Source organism: Molossus molossus, unplaced genomic scaffold (assembly GCF_014108415.1).
Source record: "Molossus molossus isolate mMolMol1 unplaced genomic scaffold, mMolMol1.p scaffold_m16_p_12, whole genome shotgun sequence".
In the NCBI taxonomy this organism is placed as follows: Eukaryota; Metazoa; Chordata; class Mammalia; order Chiroptera; family Molossidae; genus Molossus; species Molossus molossus.
Genome location: NW_023425347.1, coordinates 89,732,518 through 89,760,146, shown reverse-complemented (window position 1 = coordinate 89,760,146; position 27,629 = coordinate 89,732,518). Strand labels below are relative to the sequence as shown.

General features: G+C 57.6%; 1 protein-coding gene across 1 annotated transcript in view; it reads left to right on the top strand.

Annotated features, from left to right (window-relative positions):
- The first annotated feature begins 15,727 nt into the window (after positions 1 to 15,727).
- The window catches only part of EPHA8 (EPH receptor A8), a 35,160-nt gene continuing 23,258 nt past the window's right edge, over positions 15,728 to 27,629 (top strand). The window contains exons 1-2 of the mRNA XM_036256761.1: positions 15,728 to 15,821; positions 20,961 to 21,025. Of these exons, the coding sequence (XP_036112654.1) occupies positions 15,728 to 15,821; positions 20,961 to 21,025 (159 nt within the window). The remainder of the gene's footprint in view (positions 15,822 to 20,960; positions 21,026 to 27,629) is intronic.

Here is a 27,629-nt window from a genome sequence, read left to right as displayed (position 1 = left end):
CACCGGGGGCCCTGAGCCCAGGCCCCCTCCACAGCCCCTGGAACTTGCCTGTCTTGCTCCTTGCTGGACCCCACATTCACCAGGCCTGGTGCTTAGTAAATGCGGGTGGGCTGAATGACCATCCTTCTCGGGGTCTCCTCACCCCTCTCCCATCATCCTCTGTCCTTCTCCTACCCTCCCCACCCCACCTGTCTTTTCCTGCCCTCCTGCCTTGCTGTGTCTCTGTCTCCACCTCTGTCCTCTGCTGTTGGAGGTCCCTCTGTCTGTCTGGTCTCTTGCTCCCTCCCTCTCTGTCTGGCTTTGGCCTGTCAGTCTCTATCTCTGTCTCTTTCTGTCCTGCCTTGTGCCCTCTGGGTCTTCCGGCTCCCCTCCCCTGTTCTCTGTGGCTCTGTCCCTCCGAGGCCCCTACCCTCACCCCTCACCCGCCCTCACTGTCCGACTCCTTCCCTCCTTCTCCCATCCCCTCCCCCTCCCTCTCGGTTTCTGTGGTTTCTGTCTGCGCTGGGCCTCTCCGGGCCCACCCCCCTCCCTGTCACTTGTTTATGCCTCTCCTCCTTGAGCTCCAGCGGAGGCCGGCTCCCCTCAGCCTCCTGTCTCCTCGGGAAGGCAGCGGCTGTGAGGCCCCACGGATGACAGCCGAGCCCAAGCGTCCCTCGGAGCTGTCACCGAGGAAATCACACAGCAGCGCCTGAAATTCAAATTAGAGTTTTGCTGAAGCTGCTAAAACTCATCAAAACGATCTTTGAAGTTCCCGAGCAGGCTGGTCATTGCTCTTAAATGAGCCCCTGTTGGAAATGAGATGGTGGCAGAGGGTCTGGGCAGAGCCACCGTCTCAGGGCCTGGGGAGCGGGGTCCCTCCCTGCACACACCCCTCCTCCTGACATGTCCAGCCACAGATGGTCACCAGCGGCTCCCTCAGAGCATGCTCACTGGGCAGCACCGGTCTCGCCAGACCGACATCTGCTGCCCCCACCTCTCCCAGGGGAACCATGGACTTAGAAACAGGCAGGAGCCCTGAGCTGGCGGGGAGCCTGAGGCCCTGGGGAGCGGTCTGACTGTCGGGGCCATCCCTCTGCTGCTCCCTGGCCGTGGGACCAGGAGCCCTGTCCTCACCCCGCCAGGCCTCCTCTGGGAGCCCAATGAGGGCTCCTATGCGCAGGGTACGGTGAGGATCAAGCGCGTTGTTGGGCGAGTAGCACCAGCACCCTCGATGCTCAATAACAGCCACCGGCACTGTGACAGGACCAACAGCAGAGACCCCCACTAGTCCCGCCGCCACAGCTCACCCACGTCAGGCGCAGCTCTGAGGGCGGCATCTGTGCCCAATCACCGCCTCCCCAGAACAGCCCCTGGGGACAGAGAAGTTAAGTAGCTTGCTCACAGATCCTCCCCACCAATGGGCTCCCCATCCTCCAAGCCCAGGGTCTGGGGTCTGTCCCGAGCTTGCCCTTTGCCCTCTGCATGCATGTAAATGTCCCTGAGCAACACTCCCCCACCCTCCTGCCAGTCCCTCTGACAGCTGGCTCGGCACCACTCCCTCCGGCTGCCTGGAGTCACCAGCAACCCCGGCGGGCCTGCCTTTCCACCGTTACTGTCCCTTCCCCAAAGGTCCCCTGGGCCTTTTCCTCTGCAGACAGCCCTGTGGGGATTGTTACAAGCTGCCACCAGGCAAGCACAGACAGTTTTCTGCTCAGACTAAAAGAAAAGCCCTGGGCACTTGCTTCCTGCTGTGACAGACCACCCGGAAAGGGCAAAAGTAACTGAGACTGGGACAGGGAGACGGAGCCCTGAGGCCCCTGGGAACATGAGGGCCGCTGCCTTGGAAAAGGTCTCAGGAGGGAATCATAGCGTTTGTCGCCTGGCACCGTGCCTGGTGCTTTAGGAGGACGGTCCCAGCAAAGCAGACCTGTGGCCCAGTGTGCAAGGCCCACGCAGGAGCAGCTGCCCTGCGCTCTCCAGGACAGGCAGCCTGGGGGGGTCTTAGCCCCAGAAATGGCCACGCGTGCAGGCTCTCATGTGCTGCAGAGCCAGGGGGCACTGACACCGTGAGGTGGGAGCCACAGGCCGGGTGTCAGAACCTGCCAGCCCTGGGCGGCCCTTGATTCAGCAAGTCCTTGTGATGCTCCCCCGCCAGGCCCAGCCTCAGAGCGGACACCGCACAGCCTCTGGAGCTCCAGGTGAGAAAAGTTCTGTGCTGGCAGAAGTTCAGGGGGCTGAGCAGCCAGAGGACACACCCGACGCCAGCATGGGGAACCAGGGAAGGCTTTTCAGAGACCTGAAGTTTAAGTGACTTGAAATTGAGTTCACTGGGCAAAGGGAGAGGGCAAGGGACAGAGGAGTGTGCCAGCTGAGGCACTGGCAGAGGGAAGCCAGAAAGACCACAGTAGATGGGGGAAACCGGAAGTCGAGAAGGATTATAGCTTAGAGTGGGATGTAAGAGTGGTGAGACCCATGGCTGAAGAGGTAATCAAGAGCCAGGACACAGAGACTCCTGGTCAAGATGGCGGGAAGGTAAACGTGGTATCGCGTCCTCCCACAACCACATCAAAGTTACAACTAAACTACAGAACAACCATCATTCAAAGCCGCCTGAAATCGAGCTGAATGGAAGTCCTACAACTACGGAATTAAAGCGGCAGCCACATCCAGACTGGTAGGAGGGGCGGAGGCGCGAGGGGCGGAGGGGACGGGCTGGTCCCACACCCACGTGTGGCAGATAAAAATCAGGAGGACACCTCGGCTGGGAAGGTCCTCCCTGAGGACTGAGGGGTCCCCGTCCCACACCAGGCGCCCCGCTCAGGGCTCCAGTGCCAGGAAGAGAATCCCCATAACTTCTGGCTGGAAAAACCAGCGGGAACTGAGGCTCAGGGAGGCTGAGGCGGCTGAAGCCCCAGGCAGCTCCTTAAAGGGCCCGCGCAGGGACTTATTGGACTCTCTCCCTCTAAGCTTGGAGGGGAGGCAGCTCGAGGGGCGCCAGAGACATACAGGGAAGAACTGAGCTGTTTGGCACTGGAGCGAGGGCTGGAGAGGGGGCTTTCTCCGGGACAAACGTGCTGTCAGAGGCCTTTGTTCCTTTGGTGAGCCCTTCCCTGGGGCGGCAGACAGAAGCCATATCTGGGACTCCAGCAACCTGGCTCACACTGGGAGCCCCGCCCTGGTGATTCCCTGAGGCCCTGCCCCTGCTTCAGGTTTTCCTAAATTCTTTCAAACCAGCAGCATCTGGTCTCAGCTAGCCCCATACTTCTCATTAAGTAATACACAGAAACAAACACAGGGAGGCAGCCAAAATGTGGAGACAAAGAAACAGGTCCCAAATGAAAGAACAGAAAACATCTCCAAGAAAAGAACTAAGCGAAATGGAGATATGCAACCTAACAGATGATGTGTTCAAAATACTGCTTATAAGGATGCTCAATGAACTTAGTGAGAACCTCAGTGAACTTAGTGAGGGCCTCAAGAGCATAAAAAAGGACCAGTCAGAAATGATGGATGCACAGTTAGAAATGAAGGAGGCACTAACTGAAATAAAGAATAATTTACACAGATTCAGTAGTAGAGTAGGTAAAGCCAAGAAGCAAATCATCAATTTGGAATATAAGGAAGCAAAAAACACCCAATCAGAACAGCAAAAAGAAAAAAGAATCCAAAAAGTGAGGATAGTGTAAGGAGCCTCTGGGACAACTTCAAGCGTGCCAACATTCGCATCTTGGGGGTGCCAGAAGGAGAAGAGAGAGAACAAGAAATCGAAAACCTATTTGAAACAATAATGGCAGAAAACTTCCCTAACTTGGTGAAGGAAACAGACATACAAGTCCAGAAAGCCCAGAGAGTCCCAAACAAGATGAACCCCAAGAGGCCCACACCAAGACACATCATCATCAAAATACAAAAGATTCAAGACAAAGAGAGAATCTTAAAAGCAGCAAGAGAAAAGCAGTTAGTTATCTACAAGGGGGTTCCTATAAGACTGTCAGCTGATTTCTCAAAAGAAACTTTGCAGGCCAGAAGGGAGTGGCAAGAAATATTCAGAGTGATGAAATGTAAGAACCTACAACCAAGATTACTCTATCCTGCAAAGCTGTCATTTAGAATCGATGGCCAAATAGTTTCCCAGACAAGGAAAAGCTAAAGGAGTTCATCACCACAAAACCATTATTATATGAAATGCTGAAGGGTCTTTTTGAAGAAAAAGATAAAATATATGAACAAACAAAATGGCAATGAATACATATCTATCGACAATGGAATCTACAAACAAAATGAACAGGCAGAACAGAAACATTCTCATAGATACAGAGAATATTTTGTTGGTTGCCAGATGGGAGGGAGGTTGGGAAAATGGGTGAAAAAGGTGAAGGAATTAAGAAGAACAAATTGGTTGCTAGACTGACAAACCTCAAAGAGAAGGGGGTTGGGGGTGGGAAGAAATAAACCAAAGAACTTATATGCATAACCAATGGACACAGACAACAGTGTGGGAAAAGGCAGGAGGGGGGTGGGAGTGGGGAGGAGGGGGTCAATGAGGAAAAAATGAGGAACATCTGTAATACATTCAACAATAAAGATAAAAAACAAAAAACCCTTAGTGTGGCCCAGCTGGTGTTGCTCAGTGGTTGAGCATCGACCCATGCACCAAGAGGTCACTGGTTCAATTCCCAGACAGGACACATGCCCAGGTTGTGGGCCCAATCCCCAGTGGGGGGCATGCAGGAAGCAGCCAGTCGATGTTCTCTCTCATCGATGTTTCTATCTCTCCCTCTCCCTTCTTTCTCTCTAAAATCAATAAAGAAAAAACCCCTTAGGGTGGAGGCCCAGACCCTCTCCCTCCCAGGAGTAAGCCCACACCTCTCCCTTCCTCCTTCCCCATCCCTCTCCTTCCACCCAGGTGCATTACCATGACCTTCCTCACTCCCAAGCTCCAAGGGCCCTTCCTTTACCTCTATAACTTGTTTCCTACGCTCATTTCTTCTACAAATTACTTCTTCTACCTCTGTGATTTCCCAAATAAATTTTCTCTTATAAAAAGAAGAAAAAGAGCCAGGACACAGAATTCTCTTGGTGGGGAACTGACACAGAAGAAGGCACTCTTCCAGGAGCCGGTGGTTGAGTTCAGACTAACCAACCTTCCTACTACGTGAACACCTGCTCTGTGCCTTGTGCTGAGGGCTGTGTGAACAAAAACGATTGCCCCCAACAGAGCCTCTCAGCCCTTCGTGCCCAGCAGGCTCTGAGCTCCCACTGCTGCCAAGTCACCGCCCAGGCCAGGCTGCAGGGACCTCAGACTGGCCAACATTCACCACGTGATTCAGACAAGCATCATGGCTGCCCTGGTAACTAGGGCAGGATGGGGGCTTTTCAGATAAGGAAACTGACACCCAAGAAGAGGAGGCCTTGCTCATACAGGAGGTCAAGGTCACACAGGAGGCTAAGGTCACACAGGAATTAGTGCCAAGGCCAGAACTCAGAGCCCAGGCTCCCCAGCCAGGGTTTTGAATCTGACCCAGTGAGCCCCAGACAAAGCACGAGGTTCTCAGATAGGAATTCTCCCTGAGAGTTGATGCAACTGGATGTGTTCAGTGAGCACGCACCTCTGGTGCCTGCTGTGTGCCTGGCACCGAATTGCATGTTTGAGGCTGTGCTGGGGGACCAGGGGAGGGCCGGATAGTAAATAGGACCTGACCCTCATCAAAGCCGTTTGGAAGGATGCAGGGATGGGTGAGGGAGCGCTCTGCCAGCAGACAGCGCCATCTGAAAGATGGGAGGCGTGAGGGATGCAGACTGGAAGGTGCCTGGGCCCCCGCCCTGGACCCCAGCCCCCATCCTTAGGCCAAGGGAATTGCAGGAACCATCTCCCAGGGTCCCCATCCTACCCTTCTACACCGCTTGCTGAGCTGGGTGTCGTGCACGCGTTTACAGGCGTGTGCACGGCCTGCATGTGCACGTGGGATGAGCAGGAGCTGCTGACAAGCGCCCCAGGTGTATTTCAGGGGCCGTTAAAGCTCCGTGTTTAATGGCTGGAGCCACAGTGGTCACGGCTGTCATCGGGGATTTCACGGGCTCGTTTACATCTTTAGCTTCCTTCTTCGGAGACGACTTCATCATCCCCAGCCCCCCAGCCCCTTAGTGGTGGTGGGGAGAGGAGGTGGAGCCAGAGCGCTAAGCTCCCACGTTGGGGTTCAAAGCACTGAAGGGGGGACAGGCTCACAGAAGAAGCCCAATCCCAGGCTGGGGGCCGGGCAGGGCCTCTGGCGGGGCTGGGGTCCCCAGCCACTGCAGGGACCCAGCAAGCTGGAGGCTGCTCTGCAGAGTGGAGATGGGGATCTGGGGACAAGCAGGAGGTGGGAGTCTGGAGCCAGGAGGCCAGGACGGAGAGGTCAGGACCTCCAGCAGGTGCAGGGCCGGGAGAGCCAGAGGAGAGGGCGGGGAGCTCCTGGCCACACTGGGAAGCTGCTCAGAACTGTCTGGGGCTGCCGGGAGGGCTGGCCGGCCCTGGCTGACTGACGTCTGTCTGACCAGGGCTGGCATCCAGCGGAACCCAGAACAGCCCCCCGAAGCCAGTATCGAGGGTGGGATGTGGTATGGCGTGAGGGTCGTCAGGGTCTTTGAAGTCCTGGCTCACACCAGCCACTTACCTGCTGGTGCCTTTGAGCCCATTGCCCCCCCTTCATGAGGTGGGTGATCATAAGGCATCCCAGTTTGGTGGGTGAGATGGACAAACAGCCAGTTTCCACACTGGTTGTGCTAGGATGGAATGAGGCAACATGGGCACACTTAGCACGCACCCCACACGCCTCCGAGTCTCACACACGAGCTGTGAGGAGGAGGAGGAGGATCAAGGGGTAAGTGCTGGGGGCGCTGGGGACCCCACACAGGCTGCAGGGCTTCAGCTTAGGGAAGGCTTCACAGAGGAGGTGATATCCAAGCTGAGACCTGTAGGAGGAGTGGAGCGAGCCCCTGCCTTCCCCCACCCGGGAGACATGGCAGGGGAGGGGCGGGTGCCAGGAGGCAGGAGTGCCGTGCAAAGGCCCAGCCGAGAGAGGCCAGCACGGGGTGGAGCCTCAGAGAGCAGCAGAAGCCGGACCCTGAAGGTCTTCGCCTCTCGGGCCGGGCTCAGGGCGTTCTCCCAGGACAGTGCGGTTGCTGCAGGTGGTGAGTAGGGGAGTGTGGTGCTTTAGAGAGATCCTGGCTGTGGGTGCAGGTGGGACTGGAGGTGGGCAGGAGGCAGGAGGCCCCAGGCGCGGTGGCCGGGAGAGGGGAGTGGCAGTTGCAGAGGGGACGGAGTCAGTGGATGGTAGAAGCAGGAAAGGGGCTGGTGGTGGGACGATTCCTCTGGCTTCTTCGGGGAGGCAGAGGCTGAGCCCCTGCCCATCCCTGCTCCAGGCTGGGGCCAGGCTGTCTCCACCTCATCAGCACTCCCTCCACAGCCTGGGCCTGTCGCCAGCAGCCCCAGGAAACATCCCCTCTGCGAGGCGGAGGCAGGGCCTGACGGACCTGTCACCGCAGTGCCATCCCGCCCCGCCAGCCCCTCACCGGGTAATCTGCTTTCACCAGGAGCACCGTCCTTCAGCCTCCCCAGCTCCCAGCTCAGAGGAGGCAGGGCGGGCGCGCAGCCGGAGAAGCTGCCTTTCTTCCCCAACAAACGACCTTGGGCCAGGCTGGAACAGCTTGGCCGGAATTCAAACAGCCCGGCCCCAGCAGCCCCAGGCTCTCAGCCCCTCTTCCACGCTCGTCCCAGGGAGTAAATATGCGTTTGGGACGGTTCCAAATTCAGCTGGACTCTCGGGAGCTCCTTCTAGGTGACCGCGGGCCACTGACGGTCTCCAGCTTCTGAGTTACACTCTGTCTCCTTCCCCAGATCCCGCCTGGCCAAGGGGGACACACAGTTTGAGTCAGATATCCTTGGGTTCACATCTCAGTTTGGCTGCTTCCTAGCTGGGTGACCTTGGGGAAGTCACTTGCCCTCTTTGGCCTGTAACCCTCCTTCTCCTCCCCACATGCTCACCATCACCCCCCTCTCCGCCTCCGCCCCTGACCCCTCTGGAGCTTGAGTGTTCCCGCCCCATGCCATGAAATGACCTATTCTAGGTCTGACTGTCCGTCAGACAGCAGTTCCTGGACAGCAGCAGACGTGTCCCCATACATGGCACCCAGCGCAGCCCCCATCCTGGCACTGCTGAGCCTCAGAAAACAGGTGGATGGCATGGGATGGAGGCGGGACAGGGGCTCTTTGCCTGGATGACAGAGGAGCCAATGGGCCCAGGAGCCAGGGGGAGGGCTTTGGGCCCAGCGGAGCACAGGGGTGGCAACCGGGCTGCAGGGGCTGTGACAGAGGCAGCTCCCTGAGCAAGGTGCCTGGCACAGAGCCAGGGCTCCTCCGTGTGCGGTGGCCATGCCATGGTGGCAGCGGCCGGGAAGGTAGCATCAGAGGGCGGTGGGAGCAGCCGTGCGGCCTGACCCTGGCTCTGGCTCCTGCGGTCAGAGCCTCCAGGCAGTGATGGAGCCACTGCCCCTCCCGTCACACCCTCTGCCTCCGCGGTCTTAATGAAAATCAGACAGAGATCTGGAGAGCTGCTTAGCATTTCAATACATTCGATATTGGATATTACCGAGTCACCGTCCTAAAACTATTCCCCTGCTCTGGAGAGGGGCCATCACCACCCACCCTCCCTCCCATCATACACACCCGCCCCTCAGCAAGTCATTGTCACCGGGCACTTTCTTTTACACACACACACACACACACACACACACACACACACACAGAGGCTGTTTCTCCCTCCCCGCCTCCCTCCCTGCTTCTCTGTCTGTCTGTCTCTCTCCTGCAAATAGAGCTGATCCCATCTGCCAGAATGCTGATGTGGGCTCATCTCCTCCCAACGAGGCAGAATGACGATAAGGTTATTTTTTAATATCAGGGATATTAATGCTCCTACCTCTGATAACGAGCCACGGCCGGGTCCCTCCTGCTCCCCGAGGGAGGCCTTGGCGCTGGGCGGGGGGAGCTGGGATACACCAGGGCCTGCGGTGTGCCCGGCACCCTTTAGATCATCACCACCCTAAACAACAGCTGGCGGTGTCCCCACTTTACAGACCAGACCCTGAGGCTCAGGGAGATACAGTGACCTTGCAAAGACACACAGCATACAGGAAGGGTCAGGCCTGAGATGTGAACGAGGTCTGACTCTGGAGCCCAACATCTTTGCTGCCTCCCAGCCAATCTAGAGACTTCCCCCCACAGCTGCCCAGAAGCCCCTCCCCTGACACTCCAGAGGGAGGGCCCCTGCTCTATCCCATGACCAAGCTGAGGGGTTGAGCCCAGCTCTGGCTCAATAATACAGCCAGGGGCCAGACCGGCTCGGCTCCCGAAGACCCTGGACCTGGCAGGACCTCCCTACCCACGCCCTGCAGTAGCCCAGCGGCGGCCTGGCCTCTGCCGTGAGCTCCTTGACCTCCCCCCAGACTTCTGAGGGGCTCAGAGAGGGTCAGCACACCCACTGTCTAACCGGCCAATCAACGGCCACCGCGGCCCTGCTCCCCTTCCCTGCGACCAGCCCGGAGTCCAGCCTCCCCCATCTGAGTGCTCCGCCCTCTCCCCCCGCAGCCGCCACGTGGGCTCTGGACCCGCAGGTCTGAGCTTGAATCCCAAGCAGCTCACTTCAGTAGCTGCGGCATCTTGGGCAAATCATGTCACCCCACCTGATTCCCCTCACTCGTGAAGTATAGATAATAACAGGACTTACTTTAAAAGGCTGTTATGAAGACGAATAAGAATAGTGGCTATTCTGCCATGTTGCCCCCATGTTGAGGGGCCTCCCCCTGCGCTGAGCAGCGCCCCAGACGGGTGCCGAGGTCTGCCCGGAGTCACACAGACAGGTCATGGCAAAGAGAACCTCGCCCCAGCTCCAGGTCTGGGCCAGGCCTCCGAGGAGCCTAGGCCAAGGCAGAAGTCCTATGGGGCTGCCCAGGTGCGGGCATCGAGGAATGGGTGCCCAGCAAGAGCGTAGACCTCCCTGCTCCTCTAGGAACGTGTGACTCAGATGTGAGTCAAGGAATCGCACATGCGCAGGTGGCGCTGCACACGGAGCCCAGGGTGCAGAGACGGAGGAGGTGATGATGGGAGAGGTGGCGGGGTCCAGACCCCCTGGACAGGGACTTGCAGCATGATAAGGCTTCGGGTCTTTATCCAGAGAGAACAGCAGGAGGCTCTGGAGGTCAGGGGAGGGGAGGGCACGGCAGGAGCTGGCCACGACCTGCCCTGAACGAGCCTCTGGCCGCAGCGTGGTATGTGACTGAGGGTCCGGGGAGCCCACCCGGAGGCCGGCCGCGTGGCCAGCGCAGTTGCCTCAGAGAAAGTGCGGGAGTGGGTGCATTCAAGGTATGTTCTGGTGGTGAAATCGAAGGACTGGGGATGTCCCAGCTGATGACACAGGGAGACACAGCTGATGGAGAAAGAGGGATGGAGACAAAGTTCAGGTTCCTGACCTGCACAGCTGGGTGGAGGGCGGTGTCAAGGGAGGACCAGGTGGGGGGCCGAGAATCATGGAGTGGGGTCTGGGGCGGATGGTGTTTCAGGGACTGTGGCGCTGATAACAGACGGGGAGAGACTGAGGGAGGACGACGACGCCCATGAGGACAGGTGGTTCTTCCAAGAAGCTTGCTGAGAAGTGGAGGAGGGAGGGAGAAGGCCCAGGGCAGGGAGAATGAGGGACGACGGGATGGTTTGGGTTTCTCAGGACACAGAAGCCTTGAACATGAATGATGGTAGGGCAGCCAGACCTCTGGGGCCCATGGCATCCACTCATGTTTTCTCTCCATTCTGCACCTTGCTAGGGGTTCCAGACTGTGGAAGTGATTGATTACATGTAAACAGGAGAAAGCAATTAGCCTGTGCATGCCTGGCCATAAATAAGCCTCTTATGTATTTATAACAACACCTCACTTACCCTCCAACCTGAGAACAACTATCCGGAGACCAGCAAGGAGTACGCAGGGGAGACCTCTGAGCAGCCACAGTCACTGACCCTAAACTCACACTCTTTCCTCCTGGGGAAGCCCCTCGCTTGGAACCCAGTGACTCTTACTTTACCAACAACTCTAACAAGCACGCGTTGTTTTCCGTCTGCAAGAGATGGGAAGCAGCTCCTTAGGAGGCAGCTGGGAAGGGTCAGAGGCAGGAGCCCTGCAGTGGAGAGGAGGCAGCTGGCAGGTGCAGAGGGAGGGGAGACATGGGGACACTGCTGCAGCAGAGGAGCCCGGGGTCCCTCAGATGACCAGGGGGAAGAGGTCCACCGCTTCTAGGGCCCTGCAGGCAGCCTGGCTCCTCCGGTCCCACGTGGACTAACTCAGCTCTAGGTCCTCCCACATCAAGCTTCAGTGATTCTTCCTTCACAGCGATGACTCCAAGCCACCGAGAAAGACCGTAATTACATTCGGTATTTTCTGCTTAAAGAGGACTTTCTATCCAACAAATATTTTAAATTGTAAATTTTATCTTACGTTTTGGTGCTTGCAGTTTCTGAAATATTCCCTCACGTGGAGGGGGCTGTTGTCACTGCCTGTGTAATGATCTGCTTCCCTGTGAGGCTGGAGTCTGGGGGGCCAGGACTGCACCTGGTGGTCCACCTCTCATCCCCGCCCCTGGCACCGTGCCACAGGCGGACTCGATGTGGGGCTGTGGAATTAGTGAACTGATTAATAAATTGGTCTTACGTACCAACTATATTATTCCATTTAATTTCACCTATTCCTTTTTACTCTTTTAATGTGGCTACTAGAAAAAGAATGGAATTTTGTGTGTGGCGCACACTGTGTTTCCATCATTGCCTTAGACACTCCTGCCCCTCGTGGGATGGGCACTTTTAACACAGTCCCTGAGGCCCGAGTGCATCTCTCCCATGTAACATAAGCTACTCTCTTACTCAACTCCGGGCCGCCTCCCCTCCGTCCCGGGAGCACACCATGAGAACCCCAGTACCCGCCCAGTGGAGTGCCAACACCACACTCCCTTCGTGCCCCTTGTAACTCGGGAAAACGGGGAGCGGGCCCATTCCTGAGGCCCTCATCGAGAAAGCCGCAGGGGCCAGGCTGGGAACCAGGCTCTTGCTAAGATCTCCCAGGGCTCTGTGCCCCAGCGGGGAAGGAGCGGTTTCCACGCAAACGCAAATGGGAGGGCGGCCGGCCACTGTCCCCTGACACAGTGAGCCAAGCAGAGAGCGAGCAGGGGGTGGGGAGAGGCTTCTCTGCAGGAGCTAGGCTCTGCTGAGTGGGGTAGGCTGAGGCAATGGGGCGTCCAGGGCAGGGTTAGGGAGGCTGAAGGATGGGTGCACTTCACCACTGCCCACTGCCCCCGCCGGGCACACTCACACCACCCATCTTTCCTGCCAGAACCGCATCTTCTGCCTCAGTGGTGACCCCTTGGTGCAGAACGCCCAGCTCCGCCCGCTCCCGCGCAGGTCAGCAACGCCTTCCGACCCCACCCGCCCAGGTCCCCAAGCACCTTTGCAGCTGTGAACTCGCGTGGGCCTCACGGCAACTCTGCATCAGTGGCGTGGCCTCACTTTTACAGTTTGGGAAACTGAGGCCCAGCAAGTCAGTGAGAAGAAACACTCCTGGGAGGATCCATGTGTAGTACAGCCCATCTGACGATCCCTACAACCCCCTGCCCACTCCCAGAGGGAAAGATGAGGGTTGGGGAGGCCCTGAGGTGGAGGAAGGACTGGCTCAGAGGCTGCCCAGCTCGGCCAAGTCCAGCTCTGCCCACGCCACCCCTACTAGCCTGTTCTGTAAGGCAAGGTCCCGCTGGGCCAACGAGCTGGTGAGGACTTTCAGACTCAGCCCTCAGAGAGTGGAAGTCAAGGCCACTTAGCACACCTGTGGGGCAATCCGGACAAGTCGTGGGCTTCCTGGAAGTCTGCTCATTCATTCACCCAGCCGTTCAGCAAATGTTCCCAGGACACCTCTGGGCTCTGGGAGGACTGAGCACGACCCAGCCAGGACCCTGCCATAGACTTTGCCCTCAAGAGGCTTGGAAGGAATCCAGTCGGGGAGAGGAGACAGACTAAATACAGCCACCCCAGATCCCGCACCTGCTTCCCACTCATCGGTCAGTCCTTAGGGGTCTCAGTCTCTGTGTCTTTAAAATGGGGTGAAAGCCCTGCATTGCAGGGGTTCAATGAGACAAGAGATGGGGAGTCCAGCACTGATGGTGAAGCTGAGGAAGCCTCTCCTCTGCCCTCCCCCCTCCTGCGGCTGCCTGACCAATCAGGAGACAAGGAGAGGCGCCATCTCTCCAAAGGGCCTGGCGACATGCCTCTCGCTCCAGGAGCCAGGTCTAAGGGCTTCTTTCTTCCTGCTGGCAGATTGGCAAGTTGCCACTTTGAAACAGGAGCAGGTGGGAGGAGAGATCCTGGGGAGAGAGCTCACCTGGGCTGGGGCATCCTGGGGATTTCCCAGGTACGGGGAGCCCCCTGAAACAAGCTGCCATTACCCTGCGCAAGGTTTGGTGAAATGAAGTCCTTAGTTTGCTAAAGAGGATTCGGATTGGGAGCAGACTCGGACGGAGAACCACGCCTGGTGCCCAAGTCCTTCAAGGAGCCCCAGCTCCAGAAGCCCAGCTGTCTTCAGCTCCCTCAGCTGCAAAATGGGCGCAACCCAGGTGTGGTTGGCTCCCCCTCTACCTAGGGGAACCCCCGCCACGGCAAAGCCTCCCCTTCCGACACATATTTCTGGGAGCCCTGGCCAGGGCAGGGGATGCCCGTGGGTGCTGCGACCGTGTCCTGACTGCATTTTCTGCCCTGCCTTGCCCATCCCCCAGAGCCCCAGGAGTGGGATGCCAGCCATGGACTCCTCCATCCGAGGAGCCCTGAAGGACAGTCTGGGTCCTACGGGCTGTGGCCACTCCACCCACAGGTTTGCCCACCCTGTGGTATACTTACAATGTTTCATTAGCTGCCAACTTTCAATATTAGGAGACACCACGTGAAAAAATCCAGATGTACAACTTCTCCCGGAAATGCAGAAAATTGGGCTCACACCCAGGGTTGTCTGGAGCTGGGAACACTGCCCTAGCAGGTTTCATCAGAGTGCCTGCCTGTCTCCCGTGGGCATTTGTGTTTGCCTCTCTGGGTCCAGTGCAGTCTGCTCCCCTTCCCCCACCCCCTTCACAGCATCCCCGAACAGTCTCTACCTAGTGTCTGCTTGAATGCCTCTGGTAACAGGGACCTTGCTACATCTTTGAGACGGTTGACCTGAGTTGTTGGGAAAGGGCTCCTAATTCGAGCTGTCATCCCCTTCTGTAACAAAGACACGCAGGGGACAGTGAGCTTTAAAGCCCAGTGGATCTGGATCTGAGCACCTCTCGAGCATTTAACCAGCTGTATGATCTAAGGCAAATGATGACCTTTCTGCACTTCAGCTTCCTTAGCTGTACCTCCCCGCAGGGCTGTATGACGCTTTAAGTAGAGCAAGTTTATAAAGCTCCTAAAGCAGGGTCTGGCACACGGCACACACTCCCCAAATAGCCTTTTTCATTCTATGTAACCTCCAGCCATGGGTCCAACGCTTCCCCAGGGAGCACGGGAGCTGGGAGTGCAGTCAGAGGGCCCCGAGCCGTAGTCTGTGCCCATTAGAAGTTAGAGGCAGCTTCAGGACTTGTTCCCAGTGGGCACCCACACTTGAGGGCCAGCCCCTGGGAGCTGAAGACCTCTCATCTGCTTCCAGGACAACGTGGCCCACCAGGTGCTCATGGGGCTGGGGGATCCCCATGTCCCCACAGCTTTCCCGGGATGAGACTCCTCCTCCTGGAAATGGAACAAGAAGTGAGGAAAGTCAAAGGAGGAAAAAGCAGGGAGTGTTAATCCCCATTATCCAAGAACAGCTGCCATTACCAGCCACCTGGCTGTGTGCCTGGCAGTACCTGGGCACTTCGTCTGAGTCCTTGAATATAATCCTCACAACAGCCCTGGGACATAGATACTGTTGTCCTTGTTTTACAGACCTGGAAGTTGACGCTCAGAGAGGTTAAGAAACTTGCCCGAGGCCACACAGTCAGGATTTAACCACTTGTGTGTCTGGTCCCAGAGCCTGTGTTCATGACCACTGCCCTCTAAGACTAGTGTGCCACCTTCATGCCCAGTCATGGGGGTGGGGGAAGGGAGAGTTTTCGCCTAAAAGTGCTCTCTGAGTTTGTCTTCACGCGGGTCTCTGAGCCTCTGTTGGTGAACTAGTGTGTGTGCATCCGAGCGTGTCACCGTGCGAAGCACACTGTGTGAGTCCGGGGCGTGTGTAAGAGAGTTGAGTACGCAGGTGCATGTCTGGCCCTTGCGTGTGCGCACGGGGACTTCTCCCGCGGGGTCTGTGTGTCCTGGTGTCGCGGGGGCGTCCTGACTGGCCAGGCGCGGTGGCTCCGAGTCCACGTGCGAACGTGAGGCCCGGGGAGCGCGCTACCCCGAAGGTGCGGGCGGGTGAGTGCGAGCGTGCGCACGTGCAGCGGCGGTGTCCGCGGGCCCGGTGTCCGCCGCGCGGGCTCCGTGTCCCCCACCCCCTCACCTCGGTGCTGATTGGCTCGGCGCCGTGACGGGCCGGCCCCCGCCCGGGGTGGCGGCGGCGGCGGCGGGCGCGGGTGCCCGCGTGTGCGCTGGGAGCCGCGTGTGCGCCCGGCCACCGGGTGTGCGGGAGAGCCGGGGAGCGCGCCGACCCGAGGGTGAGCGGCGCCCCCGCCCTCCCGGCCATGGCCCCCGCCCGGGGACGCCTGCCCCCCGCGCTCTGGGTCGTCATGGCCGCGGCGGCGGCGGCCACCTGCGTGTCCGCGGCGCGCGGAGAAGGTGAGCGGCGGCCGAGGGGCGGGGGCGGCCGAGGGGCCGAGGGGGCGGCCGAGGGGGGGCCGGGGGCGCGGCGCGCGCTGCCCGAGGCTCAACTTCTTTCCCCTGGAGTCTAACGGGGGTGGGATCCCTGGGCTTGGGGAAATAGGGATTGCACCGCGGTAGAGACCCGAGGTCAAGGGACAGAGCGATGGAGAAGGGGACAGGACTAGGGGACAGGGACCTGAAGGCTTGAGGATGAGGGAAGAGGTACGGGGTACTGGGGGACAGGGCTGAGGGATTAGGAGCTGGGGACAGAGAACTGAAGATCAGACGCTGGGGATGAGGGACAGGATGGGGACAGAAGACAAGAGAAGAGGTATAGAGGAGAGAAGGGACAGAGAGGGCAGGGGATGGGGTGGGGACAGAGAACAGCGTGACAGAGGGACACAAAGATGCAGGAAGAGATTCAGAGGGCTGAAGGAAAAGGGGGTGGGGGTTGCCGTGGAGAAATGGGACCAAGAATTGAGAAATGAGGACCAGAGAGAACAGGACAGGGTTTGGGGAAAGACAGAAATGAGGGGCAGGGGTTAAGAGTCTTGGAAGTGGCTGGGCTGGAAAGCTGGAGACGGGGGGGAGAAGGAGGGACTGCAGCCAGGGAGTAATAGCTGGGGAAGGCAGCGTGGGTGGGCAGCAAGGGGCGGCCTTGGGAGGAAGGGCCAGTGAGGAGAGAGCTGAGGGGGAACTGAGGCAAGCCAGGCCCTGGAGATCAGGGTCCTGTCCAGGGACAAGGCTGGGGCAGTCCAGTCACTCAGGGGACACAGGGAAAAGAGCCTGGAGCAGGGGTTGTGAACTGAACTGTCAGGACCAAAAGGGTCTAGTAGGTGACCTGGTGATGGGAGGGGACAAGGAAAGCTGGGAGGGGGCATCCACCAGGCTTCCCCAACCCCAGGCAGGGTCTCACACCTACGCACACACAGGACGCTGCCCTGGGTTCTGCCCCAGCCCCTTCCTAGACCTCCTCTGCTGCCCAGAGGAAGCTGGACCTTGTGCTCTGTGCAGGATCCCGGGGCTGATGCCTGGGTGCAGAGCTGGTCTCACCCGGCAGAATGAACTTCCAGATTCGAGGGAGCTCCAGAGCCAGTGCTTCTCATCTATGCTCAGATCCACCACAGATCCCCCCACCCCCCACCCCCCCCCACACACACACCCCCCGACAGCTCATAGAGATACAGCCAGACCCTCAAGCACACATGCACAGACGACACAGCAGGATTCACATGCATAGACCCAGGCCTGTAGAGAATCATGTGCGTGGACAGCACCCCCTCCCCCCGCCCACTGTCAGATGCACAGAAATTCAGATAGTCCACTTGTGCGCACACACACACACATGTACAGATGCATACACTTGAAAATATGCACATTCGTGGGCAGACACCACATATAAGGAGGCCCTCAAACATGCATTTATGCCCACGGAAATGCATGTACACAAAATAACAGAAACGGGTCACACAGGGAGCAGGCACCATAGCAGGGGAGCTGAGAGGTGAACTGGCAGGAGGAACAGCCCAGCTGGGTGGGTAGTGATGGGTTTCAGGTTCCTGAGACACCAGGAGAGTCAGGAGGGGGCAGTCAGTGATTCTCAGAACTGTGGTCTGAGAAGCAGTTTTCCCGGGTTGGATACAGGGAAGGGAGTAGCTTTTTCACCCAATAGGATTCTGAGGGGACCCACATCAAGGCTCTGGACCTTGGGTGGTGCACCCTCAGCTCCTTGATTCAACTCTCTCCTCGGGGTGGAGCCAGCACCCTCCAGAATTGCAGTGGCAAACACCAGAGTCCCATAAGGAGGGGTCTTTGGGGAGGATAGACCATTGGCCTGAGAGAGGGGATGTGCCCGTTTCTGGGGAGGGAGAGCAGTTGGGGAAGAGGCGAGACCCATAAAGAGAGGCAGGCAGGGAGGGCTGCCGGGTGGAGGGGTGCTCTGCCCACACAGTCTGGTCAGGGGTTACCCTCACAGGTCAGAAAGCCATGGGACAGCCAGGGGACAGCCAGGGGACAGCCAGGAGTCCCTTAGCCAGGCCCAGCCAGGGAGACTGTTGGAACTGGAGGAGGGAGCTCTATTCCCAGCTGGGGTCCTAAAGGTGACGTTACCCCAGTCTGGTCAAGTGCCCCTGTGCCAGGCCTCACCCCCAGCTCGGGGAGGACCCTACACCTGCAGAGATTCCCCCCACCCCCCACCAACTCGCAGGCCTTTATCCCTCTAGTGGGGATTACCCACCACTTCGGGGTGATCTCAGAGGCATTGGCGTCCTGGCTGACATCCCCTGGCCACCCCGAATTCTCCAGCCTCACCATCATGAGCTGTGTCCTCAGGGAATGTAAATCAATTTAAGTATTAGTCTCAGCGAAATGGAATGGGGGAAGGTGACGGTGCTGGAGAAATCACGAAATCACATAATGCCTACCACGGCCGAATGGGAAAGGCCTAGGAATTATCTGTGCTGCTCAGAGCGGGAGAGGGATCCGCTGGATCCCCCAGAACAGCCTGCGCAGGTAGGCCCGAGAGATGCCTGTGGACATCTCCCAGATGAGGAAACTGAGGCACAGAGGGGTTAAGTGATTTGCTCAATGAACTCCCTAAGAGACCCTCTAGTAGTTCAACCCTTACATTTGCACGTGGGGAGACAGGCCCGGAGAGGGGCATTGGCATCTCAGATGTCACACAGACCCCCGGTCCAGCCATGCAGTCCTCCTGGGTGTGACTCTTCCTGGGGACTCAGGCCCCGGCCAGGTGGGCCTTGTGTGCACATTCTCCCCAGCCCTGATGAAACACCTGTGGGCCCGGAGCTGCCTATGAAGGACACTCTGTGCACCCCCACCCCCAGGAGGGGACATGAGGTAGGGAAGAGTGGACAGAGGAGGCGAGGGGAGGGGCAGGGAAGGGTCTGGAAGGAATTAGAACAAGCAGCCTTGGAATCCTGTAGCTCTTCTTGAATCCGATAGAATCGACTTCTGACTTATCTTTGGATTATCTGAGCCCCCTGGCTGGCTGATCAAGAATCTGCTGCAAATGTAGTGGGGCATCCCAGGAGAGGGGAGGGCCTGGAAAGTGGGGTCTGCAGGCGGCTGCCTTAGAGGCAGGGTGTCCGGGGGAGGAGTGTAAGCAGGGGACAGTCATTCAGATACCCCCTGAGGGGGCAGGTCTGAGCTGCATGGAGAAGGGTGGGCGAGGGTGGGGGAGCCCACGGGTCTCTTTCTCCCTCTCCCCAAACTAGGCCCTGCTGGTCTGGGGGAAACTGCAGTGCGGGGCCCCTCTCCCTCCCACCAGGCAGCAGGAGAGAGCTGCCTGACCCAGTTTTCTTTCCATTGCCTGAGAGGGAGGGAGGGAGGGAGGTGGGAAGGCTTCTCTGCCTTCCCCCCTGGCGTGGGCCGGCTCAGGAGGGGCGATCCCTCTGCGGACACTGACTCCATCCCCTGATCCTACCTGGCCTCTGGGGACCTGGGGAGGAGCACCAAGGCCCCTCCCTGGTTCTGCCAGCCCTCTCTGCAGCCAGCCTCCTCGAGCCCCGCCCACAGTGGGGTGGGGAGGGGAAAGGAGGAAGAAAATCAGCAAATAAGAGCATCCTCACTCCAACATTTCCTGAGGACACTTGTCTCCATCTTCGGGGGCAGGCATGGAGCTATGCGAACCTCAGGCAGAAGGACACCCAGCCTTCCGGCTGAAAGTTCCAGGAGGGCCTGGCTTTACCCCTCTGTGCCCTGCCCAAGCCTGCCCGTTGGGGTAGTGGGAAACCGTGGCTGCTGGCTGGAGAGGGGCCCCAGGGGAGAGAGAGATGGAAAGCCCTGGAGGACCAACAGCCCTCTCATAGGAATGTCGCCAGCACAGCAAAGGAAGCAGGGGCCCAGAGAGGTGAAGGGACTTATCCAAGGACGCACAGCAGTTGGAGACAGACCTGGGATTCAAGGCCCAATTTCTTAACAGCTTAGTGAACGTTTATCACGGAAAAGTGAGTGGGTGGGTCTGGGGTACAAGGAGAGAGGCAGGAGGGGCAGGGCTTAGGAACAGGGAACTGGCTTTGGTAGGGCATTAACTCCAGGCTTTACAGTTTACCCTCACCCACCTTTTGACATTATTATCCCCATTTTACAGATGAGAAAAGTGAGGTTCATCGAACCTCCTGCTACCAAGCAGGTGTATTGAGATGTGAACCCAGAGGTGTCTGACTCCAATTGTGGGCTCTTCTTCCTCCAGTGAGGGTCTTGCTTTCCGGCCAGCGCCCCTTCCCTCCGTGAGCCCAGCCTGCCAGGGGTGGTGGTATTACCTGCGGTTGCCACGGCAGGTGCTCTGAGCGCCAGTCCTGCTGGCTACCCTGAGGTGCTCCAGGCACGTTCCTGAACTTCCGAGACTCATTGTTTTCATCTGTAAAATGGAGCTAAGAATGACCACCTCTCGGATGGGTGTGTGGGTCCCAGATGAGGCCTCTCAGGCTCTCCTTGCAGAGCCCAGCTCACGGCAGGTGCTCACCAAGAGGCAGCTCCGCTCCCCTAAACTCCTCTATATCAAATGTGCACAAAGGACCTGCTAGGAGCCAGGCATCTCCTGGGGGACACGATGATTATAAAGCCGGGGCCGGTCCTCTGGGAAAGGTACGCCCTCACAGCGTGAACTTTGGTGGGAGCTTTGAATGCCATTACGTCCCATGAGTAGGTAAGGGTCAAGTCATCCTCACAACTCCCTGTAAGACAGGGCCACTGTCACCCCGTTTGAAGAGGAGGAAGCTGAGGCTCAGGGAAGGGAAGGGACTTGCTCAGAACACACAGGTCCTGAGTGGCAGAGCCGGGGTTCTGACCCAGGCTTCCTGGACTCCCGAGCCCATCTGAGCCATCCCACTGCCCCTGGGGCAGCCTGGCCCTCAGGGCAGCTCGTATCTGGGAGTTCAGAAGATCACACTTTGGCTGAGGTGGTAGAGGAAGGCTTCGGGGAAGGGAGAGAACTCGAACTGAGTCTGGGTGGACAGGGCAAGTCAGAAAGGACGTGGAGACAGCAGCTAGAGTGTTTCATGTTGCGAGCTGACCGGTGTGGCCGGGTCGGCTGCTCTTATGGGACGAGGGAAGGCGGTCCCAGGGTCTAACGTGCTCTTGTCTCCTGTTTTGCAGTGAACTTGCTGGACACGTCAACCATCCACGGGGACTGGGGCTGGCTCACGTATCCGGCTCATGGGGTAAGTGGTGGGCAGTGGGACCAGCGTGAACCCTCTGGGAGCGGAGAGAGGCTGCGACTCATCGAGTCTTATCAGACAGATCAAGAAGCAGCAGAGGCCGGGAGAGGTGAAGGGACTTAACCAAAGGACACGTAGCAATTAGGCAGAGCTGCTGATTTCTTCACGGTTTGGTGCACGCAGAGCCCCCCTGGCGCTGGGCAACTGATTCTTCATGTCTCAGGCCCTGGAGGTGGGACCCTCATGCCTGTGTCCTGGGCCTACAGGTTCATGAGGTGCCATGGCTGTGCCCAGGGTAGTAAGACATGCCACTGTCGGGGGACGGGGCCAAGAAGGGCCCTCTCCAGGCCTTCCACGGCGTCAGGATCGTCCCTTCCCCAGCGCCCTGCCTTCACCGGGGGCTGCCCGGAAGCCTGGATTCCCTGCTTGCTGCTCCTTTCCATCAGAACCACCTGGGTGGCACGGCCAGCCCCTCTGTGGCCAAGTCCCCAGGCCTGTCTCGCCTCCGTGGTCACGCTGGGTTCAGCCCGTCAGGTGCCTGTGGGTCCTGTGCTCGTGGGAGGCGCGCCCGCCTGCGCCCCTGAGGAGTGGTGGGGTGCTTCAGGGACAAGGCTGCACCGCCCGGAGTTCTCGTGTCCAGGTCCCAGGAGTGGTGCAGGAAAGCCGAAGCAAGCGCGGGAGCCTGGTGGGGTCCTGGCTCTGCGGTGACACACTGGGTGGCCCTGGGTCGCCACTGCACCTCCCCGAGCTCCGTTTCCCATCTGCTGGCGCGGGGTGAGCCTTCACTAAACGCACCGTGGTCACCAGAGCCATGCGTATACATTATGATTGTATCTCGCCTAAATTTCCTCTTACAGTGTGCTCAGAAACACACACACATCCCTCCTATAGACACGCACACGTCATGTGCACACAACTTCTTTTGTGTACACTTTGGCCCTGGGGACAGAGGGATAATGATGTTAATAATAATAACAATGATAACGATAAGAGTTAATATTTATGAAGGCAGCATGTCTTTATTGGGGTAGGGTTTTCATCCAGGCCATTGGTGACCCGTGCTGAGGTCGGAACACAGCCCTGCCCCTTTCTCCCTGCTGGTCCCAGGTAGCAGTGAAGACACCAGGCTTCAGGGAGCTGGAGGGGCAGGCCCAGGGGCCCACAAGACAGTAGGGATCCCCTTCTCTGGCTGAGCAGGTCCGCCCTGCCTGAAGACAAAAGCTGGGTCCCTGGGGAGTCCCTTTGTCTCCCTGGGCCTTAGTCTCTCCCTGTCATCTGCTCTCAGTACGGGCCCCAGGTGGCCGTCCCCGGGGGTGAGCCTGGGTGGAAAGGATTTTGGCTCTGCCAGTGGCAGGGGCTGACCCATGAGCAGGTGGGTGCCTGCCGTTAGCCTGCGTCAGCATTTCCCCGGCACCCCGCAGCTAGGAAGGGGTAGGCCTGGCCCCTGGCCCCTGTCTCTGTCCTTCTGTCCCACACAGATCTTAGGACTAGGCTTTTAGAGTAACAAGGAGTGGTAAGGATTTCAAGTGGTGAGGAACATGACCTGACTTCTGAGTCGCACTGGTGATTCTTTTGTCTGCAGGGACTGTGGGACACGGCTCGGAGTTCTCTCCTTCCATTTGGGAGTTAGAACAAATAATAACCTATATTCACACAGCTCCTAACAATTCGCAGATGCTATCTCATTTAATCCCACTGCTAATCCTGCAGGTGGGGGCAGCCACCCCATTTGACTGATGAGGAAGCTGGGAGATACCTCGCTGGTTGTCAGACGGTTCCCGGTGATGGGCTGGAACTCGATATCTCTGAGCCTGGGGCCCAGGTTGAGTCCTTTCCGCCGTCTGTGGCCTCTGTCCTCACTGGGAAGGTTTGGGAGGCAACCAGCACTGTCCTCTGAGCCATGGACCACCTCCCACCTCTGTGGGGCTTGTTCAGGGAGAGAAGGCTGGATGAGACCCCGAGTTCCCAGACTCTAGACCTTGCAGCTGGGCCAGGCTGCCAGGGGAAGCGTGCAGCTGCTGACATCCGGGGCTCTGGAGGAGCCTGGGATCCTGCGTTTAATTAGCTTTCCGGGTGATTCACCTGCCCAGCTGGGTAGGGAGCCTCTGGACACGGTCCTGGAGGTTCCTTCCACCCCTCTGGTCCTGGAGTCCGTTGAACACCCTGGTGCAGAGACATTCAGGGTTGTCTCCAGCACCAGCAAAGTTATCAGATGGTCAGGCCGGTCACACAGGCTGAAGGCCAAGGTGCTCGATCTGGATGAGCTGGAGCTCTGCTGCCTCTAATCCGTGTGACTCAGGCAAATCCCTGTCCTCCCCTCAACGTCCTCGATTGTCACGGGGGGCCGGCAACGGCCGGCTCCATGGAGCGGGCGTCTGTGACATGATGCGTGAGAAGGACTGTTTACCGGTGGGAAACCAGAAGCTCCGGAGGTTACGCATCTCTGCTAAGGTCAGGGGAAGTCTGGCCCCACAACCCACGCCTTTAACCAGGCTGTGCCCCTCCCTTTGCACCCCTCCCTCCACACTCTGGGTGGGTTCACCTCTGGTGAAGTGACAGCTGCCTTAGAGGAGGACACATGCCTTTCCCAGCCTTTGGAGTAGCTGGAGTGGGCAGGCTTTGGCTCCCCCTTCTACATGTGAGAAGCCCCAGGCTCAGAGAGGGGATGTGGCAAACCCAGGGCTGCACAGCTGGCTCACCGCATTCTGTTCTGGGAAGAAGACAGAGCTCCAGGGCATGGGGCGGAGGGAGGAGTGTGCCAGGGGCTGCAGCGGCAGCTGGGGTGGGAAAGCATCCGCAGGGGATGGTGTGCCCCAGGTGGAGAACAAGGCTGACTCCACCTTTGCACCCGCCTCCAGGAACTCGGCCACTCTGGCACCCGCAACAGCCCTGGGGCTGGCAGGACCAGGTCAGGCCATCGGCATTGTCGGGGCAGCTGCAGCAGACTCGAATAAAGCTGATTAATTTATCCCAGTCCCTGGCAGGAAACAGACAAGGAGCAGCTGTCTGACTCTTTGGTGCTTTATTAATTGTGACAATGACTTTAACCCCAGATGTGACACAGCACTGCCTGGAGGCCACAGCTGCCATGTGGGGTGCAGGGTAGGGGTCCTCTTGGGGTGGGGGTGCAGGAAGCACGATCTCTTTCAGGTGAGGCTGGCACGCCCTGGACTTCTTCCCCAGTGGTCCCCAGGGGCAGGCACAGGTGAGCTGGAGGATGCTCAGCATCATCTCTGTCCCATTCCCTGGGCGCCTTTCTGGGCCAGGCCCCAGCTAAGCACTTTGCAGGTTTGTTCCCCATCCTTGGAAGCCTCGTTGCAGTGGGCCTGCCTGCCCTCCGTCTTACAGTGGGTGCTGAGGGTCCAGACCACGCAGCTGGCCAAGCTGAGGTGAACAGAGGGGCTTTGTCAGGCAGGAAAGACGAGATGCCCGTGGTCCTTGCTCGAGCACCTTGTGGAACAGCTCAGAACCCCACGGATTCTCAGGGCCCCACGAGGATTGGTGGATTGTTTTTCTCTTTTGTCCCCCTTTTTTTCTGACTCTACTTCTTTTATTTTTTCTATTACAGTTGATGTTCCGTATTGTTTTATATTAGTTTCAGGTGCATAGCACAGTGGTTAGACATTTATATAATTTATGAAATGCTCCCCCCTCCCCCATAAATCCAGATCCCGCCTGGCACCACACAGTTATCACAGTGGTACTGACTACATTCTCTGTGCCGTGCTCCACATCCCCGGGACTACTTTGTCGCTACCGGTTGTACTTACTCTCCTCACCTGTTTTACCCAGCCCCCCACGCCCCTTCCATGGGGCAGTCCTCAGTCCGTTCTCTGTATCTGTGAGTCTGTTTCTGTTTTATTTGTTCATTTATATTGTTCTATAGATTCCACATGTAGGTGAAATCATACGGTACCCATCCTTCTCTGACTTATTTCCCAAGGAGTGGTCTTTGCCTCTCCTCTGCCCTCGATTAAGTAATAGGATCTCTAGTTCAAGGACAATTGCACATAAAGGCCTAAGAGAGAAGGCCAAGGCACTGCATCTCTGGTGGAGCTGGGACAGGGACCCAGAGCTCGTCCCCTCCGTCTGTCCTTGGCTCCCAGACTCTCCTCGGAGCCCTCAGGAGTCCTCAGCCTGCCAGTGACTGCTCCTTGCCAACCAGCATTCTGCAGCTGAGGAAACGGGGGCCCAGAGAGGAACAGCGACTTGCCCAGGGTCACACAGCAGGTTAACACTGCTTCTTCCACATGATCCTGTGTGTCCAAACTGGGCTGTTTGGTGCTCACAGCACATTGCTTATATGTTCAGCCTCGCTGGGGCTCTTCCCTCCCACCCCTGCGAGGGGTTCCTGCTTCGGCCCCACAGAAAGCTCTGCTCCCCACTCCCTGGATGCCCTCTCCTTCTGGCGTGTCACCCTCCCCCCCGTCTGTGGGGTGGACTGTGAGGCATTCGAGGGCAGGGAGTAGTTCTGGTGTCACTTCTTTCTTTAGGTTGTGGTTAAATACACATAACGTAAAATGTACCACTCTTTATCTCAACCTTTTTTTTTTTATCTTCACCCGAGGACATTTTTTGCATTTATCTTCAGATAGAGTGGAAAGAGAAAGGGAGGAAGAGAGAGAGAGAAACATCGATATGAGAGAGACACATCAAGTGGTTGCCCCCAACACGATCACAATCAGGGCCGGGGACAAACTGCAACTGAGGTACATGCCCTTAGCGGGAACCAAACCCAGGACTCTCTAGTCCGCGGGCTGATGCTCTAACCGCTGAGCAAACCGGCCAGGGCTATCTCAACCATCTTAAGTGCACAGTTCAGTGGCGCTGAGTACATTCCCATTGTTGTGTGACCATCACCACCATCCAGCTCCAGAATTTCTTCATCTTCCCAGATGGAAACTTCCGTACCCATTAAACTATGGTTCCCCACTCCCCTCCCCCAGCCCTGGGCCCCCACCCCTCTACTTTCTGTCTCTGTGAATCTGACTACTCTAGGGACGTGCCAGAAGTGGAGACATGCCGTGTTTGTCCTTTTGGGTGCGGTCGTGTGCAGGGTCCTCCAGGTTCACCTGTGTTGTGGCCTGTGTCAGATTCCATTCCCTCTTAGGCTGAATAGCATCCCACTGTGTGGATAGACCGTGTTTGTTTGTCCATTCATCCGTCCATGGGCACCTGTTTCCACCTTCTGGCTGCTATGAATACAGTTGTGCAAATACCTGTTTGAGTCCCTGCCTCCATTTCTTCCGCGTGTGTGCCCAGAAGTGGAACTGCTGGGCCATATGGTGATTCTGTTAAGTTTTTTGAGGCACTGCCATCCTGGTTTGCCGTGGCTGCACCATTGTACGTCCCCACCAGCGGGGCACAGAGGTTCCCATTCCTCCAGAGCCTCACCAGGACTTGTTTTTTTCTCTGTTGTTTTGATACCAGCTAATGGGTGTAAAGTGGTGTCTCATTGTGCTCTTGATTCAAACTCCCTAATGGTCAGTGATGTTGAGCCTCTTTTCATGTGCTGCTTGACCATTTATACGTCTTCTTTAGAGCGATGTCTGTTCAGGTCCTCTGCCCATTTTTAAATATGGCTGTTTGTATTTTTGTTACCGAGTCGTAGGAGTTCTTTGTATATTTTGGATATTACTTCCTTGTCAGATAACATGATTTGCAAATATTTTCTCCCATTCACTGTGTTGATGGAGTCTGGTTGATTTCTGAATCAGTGATGCCCGGCCAGCACCTGGCACGGAATCCGTCACACCCCACTTTCCCCCACCCTGGTATTCTCTTCAGTGGAACCCCGGCCAGCCCGTGAGCCCTCAGCCCATGGCAGGGGCTGAGGGACCACCATGAGGAGTAGGACAGACAGAGTCCGTCATCAGTCACTGAATTGGAATCCGTGCAGGGGTGCCACTGAAGGATTTGAGGTGGGGGCGCTACACGGTCAGGTCCGTGCGTTACAAAGATTCCTCTGGCCTGGCCGGTGTGGCTCAGCGGTTGAGCATCGACCCATGCACCAAGAGGTCGCCGGTTCGATTCCCGGTAGGGCACATGCCCAGGTTGTGGGCCCAGTCCCCAGTGGGGGGCATGCAAGAGGCGGCCCGTCGATGTTCTCTCTCATCGATGTTTCTATCTCTGTCTCCTTCTTCCTTCCTCTCTCTCTAAATCAATAATGAAAAAAAAAAAACTAAAAAAAACAAAGAAAGAAAGATTCCTCTGGCTGCTGATATGGCAGCTGGTCCAGTGGGCTTGCTGACTCCCCGCAGCGAGCCCCTCACCCTCGTGTGATAGGAGTAGTCACACAGAAAGGAGGTCAAAGCTTTGCAGCCTTGGGGTCGGTTCCAGTCCTGACTCCATCACTCACTCGTTATGTGACCTCAGGCATGGGGCTCATATGTCCGAGCCTCTGTTGGCTCATCTGTGCACGGGCAATCAATAACCCTTCCCCAGAAGGCTGTGGCTCTCTGTGAGCCACATCTGTAGGGTGCCTTCCATCTAGCAGCTGTCACAATGCACTAGAACAGGTCAGCTCCTCCGGGCAGAGAATGTTCCAACTTCTTTGCCAGGACGCCCCCAGCACAGGGCATGTGGCATGTGGCAAGGGTGACGGGCA